We start from the raw sequence: 16,545 nt of genomic DNA on the forward strand, positions 1-16,545 counted from the left end.
CTGCTCGTTTGTCCGCATTTTTCTCAATAACTACGCCTCGGAATTTTTTTAAATTTTGCACAAACCTTATACATTATGAGTAAAAAAAGCAACAGAACGGATTTTCCGGGAAAAATCCAGTCTTGGGTGTGCCCCAGGGGCTCTTTTAGAGCTAATAAAAATACGCCATTTTTTTATTATTTTACCATATTTGTCCAAATTTTTCTGTGTATTTCTATTTAGTAGTTTTGCATGGTGCTGAACTCAAATTTAAATATGTTAAGGCCTTGGGAACTTTTGTGGCTAAATGGGGGGGGGCGATGATGGACTTAGTAATTTCTTTTTTTTTGCATGGTGCAGAACTCAAATTTACATATGTTAAGAAATTTTCAAATTTTTTAAACACAAATCCTGTCAAAATATTTACTACTCTCTAATGTATATCTTTTTGTATGTCCGTCCATTCCACTTTTTCTTGGGTCCTGGATATGACCTAAAACTATATCCGTGAGGCCCCAGCTTGCGGACCTTGGGGAGTGTGGAGTCACCCTTTAATTGCCATTGCTCCCAGGTCCACTCTGACCCGGAGTGGTAGTACCTGTTAGGGTCCCAACTATGGGTTAAATAGAATCCGACTTAAAAAACAAATATATCCCATTAAAATTCGTTCCTCAAAATAACTAGATTTGGCATTAAATAACCTGAAAAAGGTTGATATGCCGTAAAACAAAAACAACCAAACCGCTTTTTCTTGGAAACTACTAGACCAATCTTGCTGAAATTTTGTATGTACTTTTGTCATAATTATGTTATAATTGTGAAGTATTATGGTACCAGTTCAATGCACAATTAGGGATGAATAGGGGTTATAGTGGACTTAGTCATTTCTTTTTTTGCATGGTGCAGAACTCAAATTTAAAAGTTAAATGTTAAAGCCTAAAACTGTACCGTTTGTTCATTTTCACCAGGATTTGACGTCACTTCATTTGTTTAATCGTGAATTTATGTTCTTGTCTTGAGAGGATAAAGGGAAAAAAATCACCAAAATGTTGAACCATGCATAGACCTGTACTTTAAAGTCCAATTAGGCTGACAAGCCATAAGAGTAAGAAATATTTCCTATACAGGTGTTTTTTTTTTTTTTCTATAAAGGAGACTTGAAAGTACAATTTGGCAGTAAAGGTATAATCAAGTAATAATGAATGAGATAATACACATTGACACACTGCTTCTCATTAGATAATTTAAGTTAAGCAACATTGAACTCGGTCAGTAATAAAATGGGCGACTGTTTGGGAATACCAGGTCTTGTATACGCTCTCTGCTTATCTCGGCATTGTTTCCAGTCGTCTAGCACTTTTTGCCATTCAATTCGATTCAGGAGAGGTGTGTTGGTTTGCGCAACCCTTGCCTCACAATTTCACCACACGTAGCTATCCCTACAGGGAGTATCCATTGTCTCTTGAGACTAGACAGAGGCATCGCATCGCAATAAATGGTAGATTGTTATAATACAGAAAATAATTTTTATCTTCAATTAAAATTCTGTAATGTCACTGCCTCCACCATTAAATGACCAAGTCAGGACATACTCGTGTGCCATGTTAATGTCACGTCAGTATTTAAGGTGTGATGGTGATGTCACGGAATGATATGCATATATAGGCATCAAGATCGCAAGGAAAAAAAAAGGAAAAGACGTGTGGCGATTTGGAAGGTACAGTTGACACGTATGTGAGTCTTTTCGTATTTGAAAGTGAGCCTGCCGACCTGTCAGTCCCAAAGAGGATTACTGTAATACCACAGCTGATTGTAACTAAGAACAAAAGAACAATTATCTGATGAGAAAGAGCGAGATTGCGTTGAAAATACGTGTTGGCGACTTGTCTATGAAATGAACAAAATAGATACCTTTTTTTTTATTTTTTATTTTTTTTTTTGTCCTCCAAAAAAGTTGTCTAAATACAATGTTGAGTTTATTTTGAAAGTAATAACAATGTTAAAATTCGGCTTGATAATTGTTCCTAATTTTTGGTGAGGATATTTATTTTTGCCTGATATATATAAGTTTTTATTTGGAATGTGATTTTCACCTGTGCTCCATATGTTATATAGTTATTATTATTATTAAAGATAAGTGTAATTGTCTTAAGAGAGATGAGACAGTCTTAGGAGAGTTCATGTGTGTGATCACGTTGTGAGAAGAGATGAGAGATATAGAGACATTAACAGGTGTATATAAAGAGAGCGTGAGAGTTTATAAATGAGCGAGATTGCATATAAATAAACTTTGAGAGGTGATTCGCTATCTAGATAGACAGACTGATAATTGAGAGGTTTGCATTTATGCCGATGGATTGACAGGTTGGCATTTATGCTTTGACAGTTCGTATGAACGGGAGTGTTTGTATAACATAAATAGACACATATACTTTCTAACACATATATTTTTTAGATGATGAATTTCAAATAGTTTGTACACATAAATAGACAATACCTTTTTCATGTAATGATGGACACAGGAGATGGCAGTTATAAAAACATGATGAACATTTATTCTTCCACTGACCGGCTGGTGGCTTTGCGTTCAGGAATTCAAAGCTTCATATATTAAGTTTCAAAATGACTGTCTCGCTTCTAGACGTTCGAATTCCAAACTCCAGACTATTGTCTGTCGTTCTCAAACTCCCTCTGAGTTTCTCACTCACTAACTAACTCTCACTTCCTATATTGAGAAATCCATGCATGTCCGGCCACGTGACACAATTCACGTGCCATCAACATTTTTTTTTTTTTTTTTTTTTTTTATTATTACATTTTCACCCCAAACAAGGCACATTGCCACTTTGGTGTAGGGGGCTACTATCAGGGGAAACATCTACTGGGGTACTATGTAGGGATTAGGGCAGCGAGATGTTGGTTCACGTTGCACTTGAACTTATGCATGTCAGTACAGTTGGGGAAGCAGTGACCCGGAATGGAATTCCAAAGTCTAGCAGTTCTGGGGAAGAAACTACTGGAGTAGAAAGATCTTTTACATCTAGGGATCTCTACAGTGTGGGGGTGGGAATTTGCAGCTTGTCGGGTCTGTCGAGGGTGTTCACGTCGTGGGGGCACAAGTGCTTGCAGTTCTTCAGAGCATTCACCATTATAATACTTGTAGAACAGGCAGAGGGGTGCAACGTTTCGACGATGGGACAGAGGCTGAAGCTTAGATGCCAGTTTAGGGCCTATCAGATTTGCGACTCTCTTTTGAACCCTGTCAAGGAGCGAGAGACTAGTAGCCGATGCACCGGCCCAAATATGACAGCAATACTCCATACATGGGCGAATAGTGGCCTTATAGAGGTACAGGATATTTTCGGGTGTTAGACAACATGCGCGACTTGCACGTTTCCGAACATTCTGATTTTCCAATAACCTATTTTTCTTTGTTGTTTTCACAAAGGAATTCAGCCTACATATCTAATTTATTTAACCCATATTTTATTATCCACATTCTTTCTAACAATTGAATAGTTTATTTATTAATTATTTCCTCAGAATTAACAATTTACTGGACATTCCATTTAAACCTATTGTTCTTTAAAACTTATATCCAGGGTTCGATTTCTGCTTTCTCTCATTTTATTTTCATTTTAAGTAATCTCTCTATTTTTATACTTACATGAAAAGGGGACAGCCCTTATCATGTAACATGTACTGTATGAGCATTTTTATTGTTGTACCTTTTTTTTTTTTTAATCTAGTTTTTTAAATCTTTCTTCGACCTAGTAATTTACTCCCATTCGTCCGTTCTTTGTTCGCACTTTTCTCAATAACCACAGCTTGGATTTTTTTAAAATTTTGCGCAAACATTAGTCATGGTGAAAGTAAATTTTTGCCAGAAGGAATTTTCTGTATAACTCTGATTGCGCCTAAGGGTAAAATTGCCCCCAAATTGTTCATCCATTCATTTGTTTGCACTTTTCTCAATAACCACACTTTTGCACAAACATTAGTCATGGTGAAAGTAAATTTTTCACTTGTGGAAGGGGACCCTACATGCTTAGCTTATTTTCTTTTAAGTCTACCATTAAGTTTCACAATGAATACGCAGGAAGAGCAGATGCTAGTGTGATGACAAGAGTTCAGAGTTGATGTAGTAAGTTCAGGGAACTTTTGACATTACTAACCAGCAGAGAGTTATCACTGTCAACCAAAGGAAAAGTCTATTGGACAAGCAGATGCAGTGTGATTATAGATGGAAGTGAAATCTGGCCAGCAGGGGTTAAAGACATGCGCTGTATGGAGAGAAATGGTAAGGGAATGATACGATGTGTCATGCGAGTTTAAATCTGACCCCGGAAGAAGAACTGTTGAAACTTTGTTGGTATGCCCATGTTGAAAGGATATGGGAGGACCATAACTCTAGTTTAGCAAATTTCAACATAAAGGGAGATAACTGTGTTCCCTACCTTCTCCTATCCCTGAAATGTGGCATCCTTATAACCGTTTTACACATACTTCAATGGCAAGTGGTCTGATGAACTCCAAACACTAGTACCCTTTCGATGACAAGACCCGTGACAAACCTGACAAGCAGCAAAATCCCACCCCTATACTGTAGAGATCCCTAAATGCCATGAAACCTTCTCCTCGAACAGCTTTTTCCCTTGAAATGTTGTATTTTGGCATTCCCTACCGGTTCCTTGCTTCCCTGACTGTACTGACATGCAGAAATTCAAGTGTAATGTGAACAAACATTTCTCGCTGCCCAACTCCATAAATAATACCACTGCAAGTATGATTCCAAATAGTAATCCCTCACGAATAAGTGGCCATGTGCCTTGCTTGAGGTGAAGCGCGAATAAATAAAAAAAAAAATTTTTTTTTTAAATCTGTCTAAAATTTTTATTTTCTATTGTGACCATACATTAATTACATGGCACTGCTGGCCTAAAGAACATTATCTTGACTCTACATGTATGCAACACTCCCAATGAGATATCTATTGGTTAAAAGGCAACGATAACCTGATAAAACTTTCAGAGATGAATGACTTTTTGAACCTCTAAAAATAAATGTATCAAGCCAATGACTCGGCAAAAAAAAAACTTACTGTTATTTTTGATAAAAACCACATATTTAAAAAATCGATTTATTGACTATCTTAAACACCATTTTTTTTTTTTTTTTTTTTCCCCTCCTCTGACAAAAGGAGAGTAGACCTGTAAATTAACCCTTGTCTGTTCGTCTGTACTTTTCTCAATAACTACGCCTTGGAATTAAAAAAAAAATTTTGTACAAACATTAAACATGATATGAGTAAAAAATAAAAAGTAACAACGGATTTTCCGAGAAAACTGGTTGCTTCCCGGGCCTATTTCGGGTTAAAATGGCTAAAATTGACATTTTTATGCTTATTAAAAAAAAAATCGATGCCTTGGATTTTGATAAAGCTTTCTGAAAAGTTATAACTAACTGATTTCTACATAATTTTGTTTGTCTATACTTTGATAACTTTTGGGTGTGCCTCAGGGTCTCTTTTAGGGCTAATAAAAACACTCCATTTTTGGGACTATTTTACCATATTTGTCCAAAATTTTCTATGTATGTCTATTTAGGAGTTTTGCATGGTGCTAAACTTAAATTTAAATATGTTAAGGCCTTGGGAAACTTTTGGGGCTAAATGGGGGGGGGGGCAAATGACGGATTTAGTTATTTCTTTTTTTGCATGGTGCAGAACTCAAATTTACATATACTAAGGCCTAAAACTGTGCCGTTTGTTCATTTTCACCAGGATTTGACGTCCCCTGGGAACTTTTGGGGCTAAATAGGGGCGAGGGTGGGGCAATGCTGAACTTAGTCATTTTTTATGCCTTGTTCACTGCGCACTCACAGAGGACCATGGATGCTTTAATTGTTTTTTTTGTTTTTTGTTTAAATCAATTATGAACTTTTTAGTTTATTGCTAATTTCCAAACAAATATTTCGCGTTTGTAGTTTGATATACACAGGTAAAATATAGCGGTTATAAATAAACGAACAGGAAAACTCATTGGTATGTAAAGTATATCAGTCAAAAATAAGTATTTACACCAAAAATTATTGAAAATTTAGTGAATTTGAATTAAACATATAAATGAATTTTATTGTATCTTTGCGATTCTCCATTTGCACAAATACATTTAATAACTTTTCCTGTTTTCCTTTTCGCGTTGGAAACTCTGAAATACATGATAAAAACATGTTTAATTAAAATTTTGCTTGATAATTTTCCGTAATTTTTGGTGTGGTTTCTTATTTTTGCTTGATATGTAAGTATATCAAAAAGTTTCATGTTAATTTATTTTAAACTGTCATATTTCACTTGTATGTGGCTATCTATAAGCACCCAATATTTTTTTTTTTTTTTTTTCTAAGGATATTAACATTAAATCCAACAAAATTGGTATAAAAAAATACCAAAGTTTGGTTTAGAATCAAATGTTTTACTGATTCAAAACCAATAATTTTAAAGATTTGAAATTATTTTTTCCGCAGTTCATCATTTAAAATTTTTTACTCAAAGCCTACCTTTCTCTTCACAGCACTAAAGTAGCATATATGATTAGGAGTTCTGTTTCTTTGACATTTACTCTGGCGTCTGACAAAGATGCCTTCGCTTCAACTACACCATCGACTGGATCACATTGAACGCCCTGGCCAACTTTCATCGATCCAGCATCACCACCAGGCTGGAAGAAACGTTGAAGTGACTAACTAAAAAACTGGCTCACGACATTAAAGCAGGATGCTAAACTGATTTTAAGCCCTTTGTGCGTTCAGTTGCTGGAACTGCGAATGGCTTGCATTTTCTTTTTTTCTAAACACAATCCAATATTCCTTTAGACTTGGAGCAAAGTGTAGTATCTGTTCTGATACTAAACCTCACCTTTTCTGTCCTCGGTCAGTGGAAGAGAAATTCTTCTAAACTGAAAAATTTTTGTTTCTATCCAAAGTGCCCCTTTTTGGGAGCTGGATTTTCCTGACATTAAAACCGACCTTGTGGTTAACTCTGCCCTGGTGGTGAGGCAAGTAAATAACATCAACTGATGATTTTTTTTACTTTTTTGCATTTTTTTTCTTTTTAGTACCGGAGCAATTTTTGGTCAATTTTTACGACGTCCCTCAGCGTATTATAAGCACCCCAACCTCTCCATGTTAAGAACGGCTTTCAGAAGAATTACGGTTTATAATACGCTGGGGCACGTTATAAAAATTGACCAAAATCGATTAAGTTTTGCTGTTACATTGCGTGGCTGATTTCTATGTTAGTAGTTTCAATTGAGTTGTTTCCCTTTACTTATTAAAGATGGCAGAGTGAGACGCACTGGCCTTGCTTCCTCGTAAATCAATTTACGTGATTTTTTTAAATATATTTTTGCTCTGTCATGCATATATGCATCAAAGTTTTTTTTAAATTAAAAAAAAAAAAAATTTTTTATTAGTTTGAATTCTGGACAAAAACCGAAATACATTCACACCAACAATAAAAATTTATATTTACCCCCCACCCTTTTTTTTTTTTTTTTTTTTTTTTTTTTTTAAGGGCAGATCTACCAAAGAGTTATCAGCAGGGCTAGCACAACAGCATATTCTTTTCATTGTTTTGACTCTCGAGTGTGTATCCGTTGATATCTTACATGCTTTTATATAGAGTGACGTGGTTCTCGGTCGATTAACTGTTTCGGAATATATACTCGAGAGTCAAAACAATGAAAAGAATATTCTGTTGTCATAGTCCTAGTGATCAGGTACAATTTCCACTCTTTTTGTTTTTCTGTTTATAGAAATTAAATCATAATGAATCCGGCGAGGTGGATTATATGGTGACTGTGTGGAAAAAGAATAAGAAAAATAAAAAGCATATTTAATCGTCCAAAGGACATTTGACCCAAACCTAACACATAAGAAAAATCATTTAAAAGACCAATTCGATTAAGAGATTATACACTAGAGCTGAGGGTACTTTTCCACCAATATTTTTTTTTTTTTTTTTACAAGGTAGTCACCACTTATCAAGGCCCGGAAGCCACTCGGGGATAAGGGTTATTGCATGTACAGTAATCAATGGGATAGTATCGTAGTAATCATTAGTATTGGAGATTTGTTGGATTGTCTTAGTTAAGGGGGTGGTTCATCAGGAATTTGTTTATGTTGGACTTGAAGACATCCAGGTTGTAGTCAGGTGAGAAACAGGCAAACGGAAGAGAGTTCCACAGGCGTGCACTTCTAAGAAAGAAGCTTTGTTCATGGAATCTACGTTTTGGTTTTGGTACAGATAAAGAGTGGGGAAAATTTTTGACAGTGGTTTCAGCTAGACGAGTGTTTATCGTGAAAGATCGGAGGGGGACCAGAGATTGGAGCTCAGACGAGCACTTGCCATGGAAGTAACAATAAAACAAAGACTTTATTTTTGTTCTTCCAATATAGGGAGAATTCTGGATAAGGACAGTTTTATTTTTATTTATTTATTTATTTGTTTTGTTTTGTTAGCCCAAACAACGTACAATGCCACTTGGATATAAGGAGATACTATTGTAGTGAGTTCAGTAGCAAGATGTCTGTTCACATTACATTTAAACTTTTGCATGTCAGGGAAGCAGGGACCTGGGAAAAAATTAATTATTTTTATACATTTTTTTTTTTTATGTTGAATAACATTTACCATTATCACGATATTCAAGGGAGATAATTAGGGTTTTTTTTCTTTTTAGGAGAAAGCTGTGAAATGGCATTCTGGTGAAGAGATTGATGGTTTGACGACCAATGGTGTGTTCATCATGAGTCCGACTGATGGATTCACTCCTGCTTCGAAACCTGGCACTTGGTATGAGGTCTCGGTTGGCGGCGGCATTTATACAGCCAGAAACTCTAGGGCAGATCCACTGAAGAGTCATCAGGTACAACGTCCATGACTTGTGCATTATAAGTGGCTGCGTAAAAAAACATTTGAAAAATGCATTTTACGATTCTGTAATAAAAAGAAATCCTTTTAACGCTTTTTTTTTTTCTTGCAGATGTTGAACGCTGATAACGTTCTTCACGATGGGACACTTATCGATTTATGTGGCGTCACTTTATTGTGGCGATCTGCTTCAGGCTTGAATGCTTCACCAGTAAGAAACAACTTTTCCAATTTTTTGATCTAATTAAAGTGTATGCATACGGTGCTGTGTCAGAATAAAAAAAATAAGTTTGAAATAGCAATACTTTTAGGGGTTTTTTTTTGTTTGTTTTTCTTAGCCGTTTTGTTTTTCTTAGCAGTTAGTTTTTTGTTTTTCTTAGCAGTTAGTTTTTTGTTTTTCTTAGCAGTTAGTTTTTTTGTTTTTCTTAGCAGTTAGTTTTTTTGTTTTTCTTAGCAGTTAGTTTTTTTTGTTTTTCTTAGCAGTTAGTTTTTTTTGTTTTTCTTAGCAGTTAGTTTTTTGTTTTTTCTTAGCAGTTAGTTTTTTTTGTTTTTTCTTAGCAGTTAGTTTTTTTGTTTTTTCTTAGCAGTTAGTTTTTTTGTTTTTTCTTAGCAGTTAGTTTTTTTGTTTTTTCTTAGCAGTTAGTTTTTTTTGTTTTTTCTTAGTAGTTAGTTTTTTTTGTTTTTTCTTAGCAGTTAGTTTTTTTTGTTTTTTCTTAGCAGTTAGTTTTTTTTGTTTTTTCTTAGCAGTTAGTTTTTTTTGTTTTTTCTTAGCAGTTAGTTTTGTCTTTTTTTTTGTCTTTTTCTTTTTTTTTTGTCTTTTTCTTTTTAGCAGTTAGTTTTGTCGTCCTTTTCTTTTTTTTAGCGGTTAGTTTGGTCATCTTTTTCTTTTTCCTAGCGGTTAGTTTTGTCTTTTTTTCTTAGCGTTTTTTTTTTTTTTTTAATTTTTTTTTTAACTCTTTTTAACAATTAGTTTTGTCTTTTCTTTTTTCTTAGCGTTTTTTATTTTTATTTTTTGTCTTTTTTTCCTCGTTAATTAGTTCTCTCATTTTTCTTGAAAATAAGCTTTATTTTGTTTTTCTCTGCAATAAGTTTTGTTTTAACAACTTAAAGTAATTAATAGAAATTAAACTGCAAAATCATTTAATGATTCTTCAAATTATCTTTTATGCTGTATTACTTCTTTAAGAATTAAACTTATAAAGTCAATCTGTACAGTAAATTAAAAAAATCTGCACAAACATTCATATTGTCCAAATTTTATTTTCCTCAGATCTATACGTTATCATTTTTTTCTTCTATCATTTCTCTTCAGATAATCAAAATAAAATGAAAATTCAATTTTATCTATAAATATAAAAGCGAAAATGTATGTATGTGTGTTCGCTTTTTCTGTATGTCTATAAAAGGCTTTTTTCAGAGAAGCGGTCGGTCACCTAACAACTTTTTAAAACTTTTTATATCACATGTAAATCGTAATATCTCAGAGTTAACAACGGAGCTCGCCTGTCTATTTAATTTGCTCGACTTCGAGAAGATAAATATTCAACAGTTTTCGCTTGCCGCATGTGGGTTAGGCCTTTTCCTATAATAAATGCGATACTAATTCTTGCGTTATTTTTCCGGTCTCAATCGCCAGAAATGTCCGAAAGCAATCAGCTTTACTTAATGTGGAAATATTATTTCCTTATATCAGAAGGCAATTGCTATTCAACTTCGACAAGTGGAGCTGTTTCCCCCTACCCCCCCCAACATCTTGGAAAAAAAAGCAAAAAAAAAAGCGTTCCCGCACTAAATGATACCCCGCAGTCAAAAGTTGACCTCATTAAGTCATTAAAACGTGCACCTGCTAATTTAAGTAATTAAATAAATTCAAACGTGTTTCAGTTAGCATCTCGCGGTGGCCCAATGGTTAACGTCGCACTCTTTTTTTTCACACTTTAATTTCCAACTTTGCCTCAAGGGTTCGGGTTCGGGTTCGATCCTCGTACTTACCTACCAAAACATTTTTTTTTTTTTTTTTTTTTTTTTAACCACCCACCGGAGTTTTGATTTACCCAAAACCACACACACCTCCAAACACCCAGGCAATGCCGGGTACCCCTCGCTAGTCACTTATAAAACGTTTTTGTTACTGTTAAGTGGATAAACCACTTAGTAATAGTTGTCTCCCTTGTATTGTGCTTGTTTAAAAACGAAAATATGTGCGTGGGACCCAATGTGCAGTTAGTATACCGGTTGTATAGCTGGATCCCTTCTTTGTAGGCTGCGTATATGAACCGGTTATGTGAATAGGCTGCGTGTTCGATAAGCTGTTACTTTGACAGCGTAATAAAGAAAACAATCAACAATAATGGCACGTGTTATGAGTACATTTAAGACATCGAAATGAAGCACGCTGAAACAAGATCATATATTTACATATGTACAAGGGATATTTATTTACACAGAAAGGTTACGAACGTTACAGAGTGTTTGTGTGTTTATAACTAGCATGCATGTCGATAAACGTTCGTTGCGTGTATGCGTGTGTGAATGTATGTGAGAGTTCGTCGAAACATACGTTGGAAGTTCGTTGCGTGTGTAAGAGTTTGTTTGTACGAAACCTATCTCGAGAAAAGATAAACGCCCTGTCGAGGCGTGGACGTAATTTGCATGCCACTCACATTCGAGGTTTGAATTGAAGGCAAACACGTGTTGTCAGCTCCATGTCTTGAGTGGAAAGAGAAAGAAGGCAGAAAACGGAAGCGGAAAAAAGGAGCACCACCTGTTAGGGAAGGTGGCGGTTAACACAGGGGCGACAACTGAATGCGTTGGTTATAAGGTGTATGTATGGATGTGTGTGCGGTTTGCTTAAATACATGCTACATTAAAAAGGCATGTTGCTATAACTCTACCCGGGGAGCTCGTTGGTTAGGGTGGAAAACTTCTGTCTTTTTTAAGCTGACCTCAAATCCGAAGAGCTGGGCAACCTCTGCAAAGCAGGATGTGAAACGCTGCAAGGCTGTTTTTTTTTTTTTTTTTTTTTTTTTCTCTTTTTTTTCTTTTTTTTTTTCTTTTTTTCTCTTTTTTTTTTTCTTTTTTTTTCTTTTTTTTCTTTTTTTTTCTTTTTTTTCTTTTTTTTTCTTTTTTTTCTTTTTTTCTCTTTTTTTTTTTTTTTTTTTCTTTTTTCTTTTTTTTTCTTTTTTCTTTTTTTTTCTTTTTTTCTTTTTTTTTTCTTTTTTTCTTTTTTTCTTTTTTTTTCTTTTTCTTTTTTTTTTCTTTTTTTTTTTCTTTTTTTTTGGGCAACAAGAGAAGCGTTGTGGGCCAAGAGGAGGTCTCGGATCAGTTGCTCAAAGGTCTTTGTGTGGGATTGCAGCCTTTTGAGGTTGAACAGACTGCCGTTGAGGCGACAGCGAATGTAGACATCATCATCATCATCAAGATCTTCGGTCGCCTGCTTGAGAAGATGCTGAAGAAGATGCTGAACATGTTCCTGTAGTAGCATTATCACTTGTGATTCCAATAATCTTTGAGAAATCAAATTTCATTTCTATTGTCATTTTGCATGGATGTGTGTGTGCGGCTTGCTTAATAAAAACGCATGTTCCTATATATGTATGGGTATCGATCCTGTTTCGTAAAACATTTTTTCACTAATATTAACAGCTAGCATAGATATCCCAAAAAATTGAGTCATAGAGAAGCCTTCAAAAAAATATCCTAGTGCCCCCTGAAGATTGAACTTTCTTTATGATATACGAGCACGCCCCCAAACCAAGGGTTCGAATTCTTGCAATGCAGAGTTAACCCCTTTTTTCCTTAGTAGAGAAAAGGAAACGTATTCAACACCCGAAGAAGGTCGCAGGGTACAGCGACCGAAACGTTGTGCTAATAACAACCAAGATGAGAATAATTGTCCGATTAATCAAAATAATACAAACACCTAATAATACTTTTTTCTTTTCTTTTTTTCTTTTTTCTTTTTTTCTTTTTTTCTTCTTTTCTTCTTTTTTTTCTTTTTTTTTCTTTTTTTTCTTTTTTTTTCTTTTTTTTCTTTTTCTTCTTTTTTTCTTTTTTTTTTTTCTTTTTTTCTTTTTTTTTTCTTTTTTTCTTTTCTTTTTTTTTCTTTTTTTCTTTTTTCTTTTCTTTTTTTCTTTTCTTTTTTCTTTTTTTCTTTTCTTTTTTCTTTTTTTTTCTTTTCTTTTTTCTTTTCTTTTTTTTCTTTTCTTTTTTCTTTTCCTTTTTTTTTTTCTTTTTTCTTTTCCTTTTTTCTTTTTTCTTTTCCTTTTTTCTTTTTTCTTTTCCTTTTTTCTTTTTTCTTTTCCTTTTTTCTTTTTTCTTTTCTTTTCTTTTTTTCTTTTTTCTTTTCTTTTTTCTTTTTTTTCTTTTTTTCTTTTTTCTTTTCTTTTTTCTTTTTTTTCTTTTTCTTTTTTTTTTTTTTACACTTGCCTCTTCACGAGGGCAGAGTTAGACATGAAGTTGGTTTTTAATGTGGGGTGAAACCAGCTCCCCAAAAAGTGTCACTCTGGTCAGTAACAAAATAAGAAAATGTATCAGTCATAAAGGATCTCTCCTCCATTGACCGAGACCAAAAATGTGTGGTGCAGCATCTGAAGAACAAAAACTACACTTTGATCCTGGCTCGAAGGCCAAGAACACCTAATAATACTTTTGAATACTTTTTATATTGAAAGGGAAATTACTTTGGCTACCCATTTTGAAGTATTGATCCACACAGTTATCTGTCCTTTGATTTGGCCAGACAACAAAACAGGAAAATTCGATAGTTGTTTGCCGACTTAGCAAACCTTTTCATCTAATAATAATTTTTCAGTTGTAAAATTTTTACAGAAATCATTTATTATTGTTGACTTCTATAGAATCGTTTTCATCCATTTTATTTCTACAATTTTTTGTATTACTGCTAACTGATATTATTCGGGCATAAAATGCGCATAATTATTATATTTTAATTCATGTAGATTTCTTATTAGAGCCAATTATCTATTGATTATTATCCAATAGGCAGTAATGGTTTTGCAGTTAAATGGGATGGTATTGGAAGGGGGGGTTGGAAGAAACAAAACTTCTGATAGAATTTGTCACTGTATTTCCTCCTTTTCACAATTTTCTCTCTCAACTTCCAGCAGGTCTCTCTCTCTCACCTCTGCTGACAGGCTTTTTATTAAAAAAAAAAAAGCTGACTGCATTTCATTTGTGTATGTGCGATGGCCGGTGCGGTTCCACGGAACCACACCTTATAAAACCACGGCCGCTATCTTTAATCTCTCTCTCTCAATCAAATCCAACCTGAAGGTAAGTTGTACAGCCACACAAAGCACACACACGTGGGCGCTTGCTTCTTTAACTATTACATTCAACTCTTCCCCCCCCCCCCCTGGTCTGAAGATCACACATGTGGCATTGTGGGTGTAGTTGTTTGTTGTGGGCACTCCTACGAAAGGGGATTGGATAGACTTCTTCATCTTCATTGGCCCCTTCAGAAGGGGCATCGGAACTATCGGCGTCAGCGTTTGCAGTCATACCATCAGACTGGACTTCATCTTTATCGGAGCTCTCAGAAAGGTTGCTGGAACTATCGGCATCAGCATTGGGATTCGCAGTTGTACCATCACGGTCGCGGAGAATAGGTCAGACACCGACAGATTGGTCAACTGCAAAAAATAACATGTCCGTCTCACTCGGGGATGCCCACTGTTATAGTGTATCTCCCTGATTTTGTCCGCTGCCTCAATAGAGGAAGCACATAGTAATGTTACTGGCTCAGCTTCCTTCTTCATGCCGTTATACCATCTTTGTGGCACCCAAGTGAGCCTATCAACAAAGTTGCAATTTGAAGTGACCAGTACAGCATCCACAGACAGGTTGTATTCTGTTACCAGCTTTCTTACGGTCCCCAACCTCCATCTGATCAGCATCTCAGTAGCTGCCTTGGTGCGCACCATGGTCTTGCTTGTCAGTGTGTCCGATATCCAGCGGTATATGCATAGCGAATCGGTGTGTACACGGAATTTCCTGACTTTACACTGGAGAGCCAGGCTATGATGCCATCTGAGCCCTAGGTGGTGTTCACATAATGCAGGCGGGGGCGGTACAGTTTTAGGAGAACGCTCCAGTGTGCACTTTGCTGAGGGTTAACCAGCCAGACTTTAGTGTCAAATTTGATCAGAAGTAAGAGGCTTGGACCGCCTCATGGAAGTGGTCAGAATATCAGGAATCAGCCAAACTGCGAAATGGAGTACCAGGTGCCCAACGAAATGAGGTTTGCATATGAAGAGGAACTCCTGGATGTGCACCTGGATGTGCTGAAGAGTGTGATAATACTCTGGTGCAATCAGGTGGCTACTGGCAGACCCGGGGTATGGCAGTAGGACTCTGCTCAGGCCCACAAGTCCAAAGAGACTCCGGCTTGGCTTTAGAAGGAGTGCTACAACTTTGTACCCTTCCCTAACTTGCCTTCCTCCTCCCTCAATCTGAACCTGCTGGACTGCTTTGTTTGGTCATACATTGAGAACATCACCAACATGACCTCCCACAACAGCAAAGCCAGCCTGATCACCTGCGTTTGTGGAAAAGGTATGTTCGCAGATCCAAACCTATATCAAGGCAATGATTGAGGCTGAAGGCGGCTACATTGAATAGATGCCAACTCTACTACATAATCAAGTTACCTGAATTGATTTTTTCAATAAGTTCTAAAATAAATCTGTAGTGTATTTTCTTTAGACAATTTTGTTTTTTCTTCCACGCTGTCTTCATCAATAATCACTATCAGCAAGTTGGAATTTTAGTTGCATTGCTATTTTCAAAAAAAAAAAAAGAGATCCTCTTTGTTGATGAGGTAAGATTTTTTTTTTTTTTAAATTTTTTCTAATGTCTGCATTTCTTTTGTCGTTTTAGAATGAGCAAGAGTTCAATAATTTGGTTGAAGGCATCAACGCCTGCCGTCCACAATGTCCAGTCGGTTTGACGACCCTGGTTCTTCCGAGTAAGTCTCATGCAAGTCCTGGTCTTGATAAACAGCCTTTTGTTTATATCAAATGTGGTCATGTGCACGGGCGACATACGTGGGGACAGAAAGATGATGAAGATGACAAAAGAACGTGTCCGCTTTGTTTGAAAGTAAGTCTCTTTTTCTATCTTTCTCTCAATAGGTAAACAGCGTCCTAAGAAGATTAAAGGGAAACAACTCTTCTGCCTTGAGTTATTTCCCTTTGGCTTACTCTTTTTTTTTTTCCTTCTTCCACAAGTTTTTTTTTTTTTTTTCCACAAGTCTAGTTTAGTTTTTTGTTTTTTTTTTCCACAATTCTAGTTTAGTTTTTTGTTTTTTTTTTCCACAAGTCTAGTTTAGTTTTTTTTTTTTTTTTTTTTTTTTTTTTTTTCAAGTGTTTAGACCTAAAATTGTCGGAGGAGTTTGATAGTTTCTTTCGTTGAACTTTGACCCCTTAACAGCCAAATTTCTGGTCCAAAACCAATCATAAAGATTTTCCCAAATCTCAGTACCCTGTCTATCAAACTTTGAGTCTGTAGATTTAAATTGACAGACTTATTGTGTAAGGAAATGTACACAGATACACACACAGACACGTTCACTTTTATAGTTTAGCGATATTCGAATTAGTCGAAATATTGAA

General features: G+C 35.4%; 1 protein-coding gene across 10 annotated transcripts in view; it reads left to right on the forward strand.

Moving 5' to 3' along the window:
* Positions 1-16,545, forward strand: part of LOC145260689 (protein pellino-like) — a 178,910-nt gene that overhangs the window by 150,820 nt on the left and 11,545 nt on the right. For all 10 annotated transcript variants that reach the window (XM_080119080.1, XM_080119078.1, XM_080119079.1 and 7 more), the window contains 3 exons: positions 8,721-8,906; positions 9,024-9,122; positions 15,812-16,033. In XM_080119080.1, the coding sequence (XP_079975206.1) occupies positions 8,721-8,906; positions 9,024-9,122; positions 15,812-16,033 (507 nt within the window). The remainder of the gene's footprint in view (positions 1-8,720; positions 8,907-9,023; positions 9,123-15,811; positions 16,034-16,545) is intronic.

Source organism: Euprymna scolopes, chromosome 36, assembly GCF_053919585.1.
Source record: "Euprymna scolopes isolate OS-2025 chromosome 36, ASM5391958v1, whole genome shotgun sequence".
In the NCBI taxonomy this organism is placed as follows: domain Eukaryota; kingdom Metazoa; phylum Mollusca; class Cephalopoda; order Sepiida; family Sepiolidae; genus Euprymna; species Euprymna scolopes.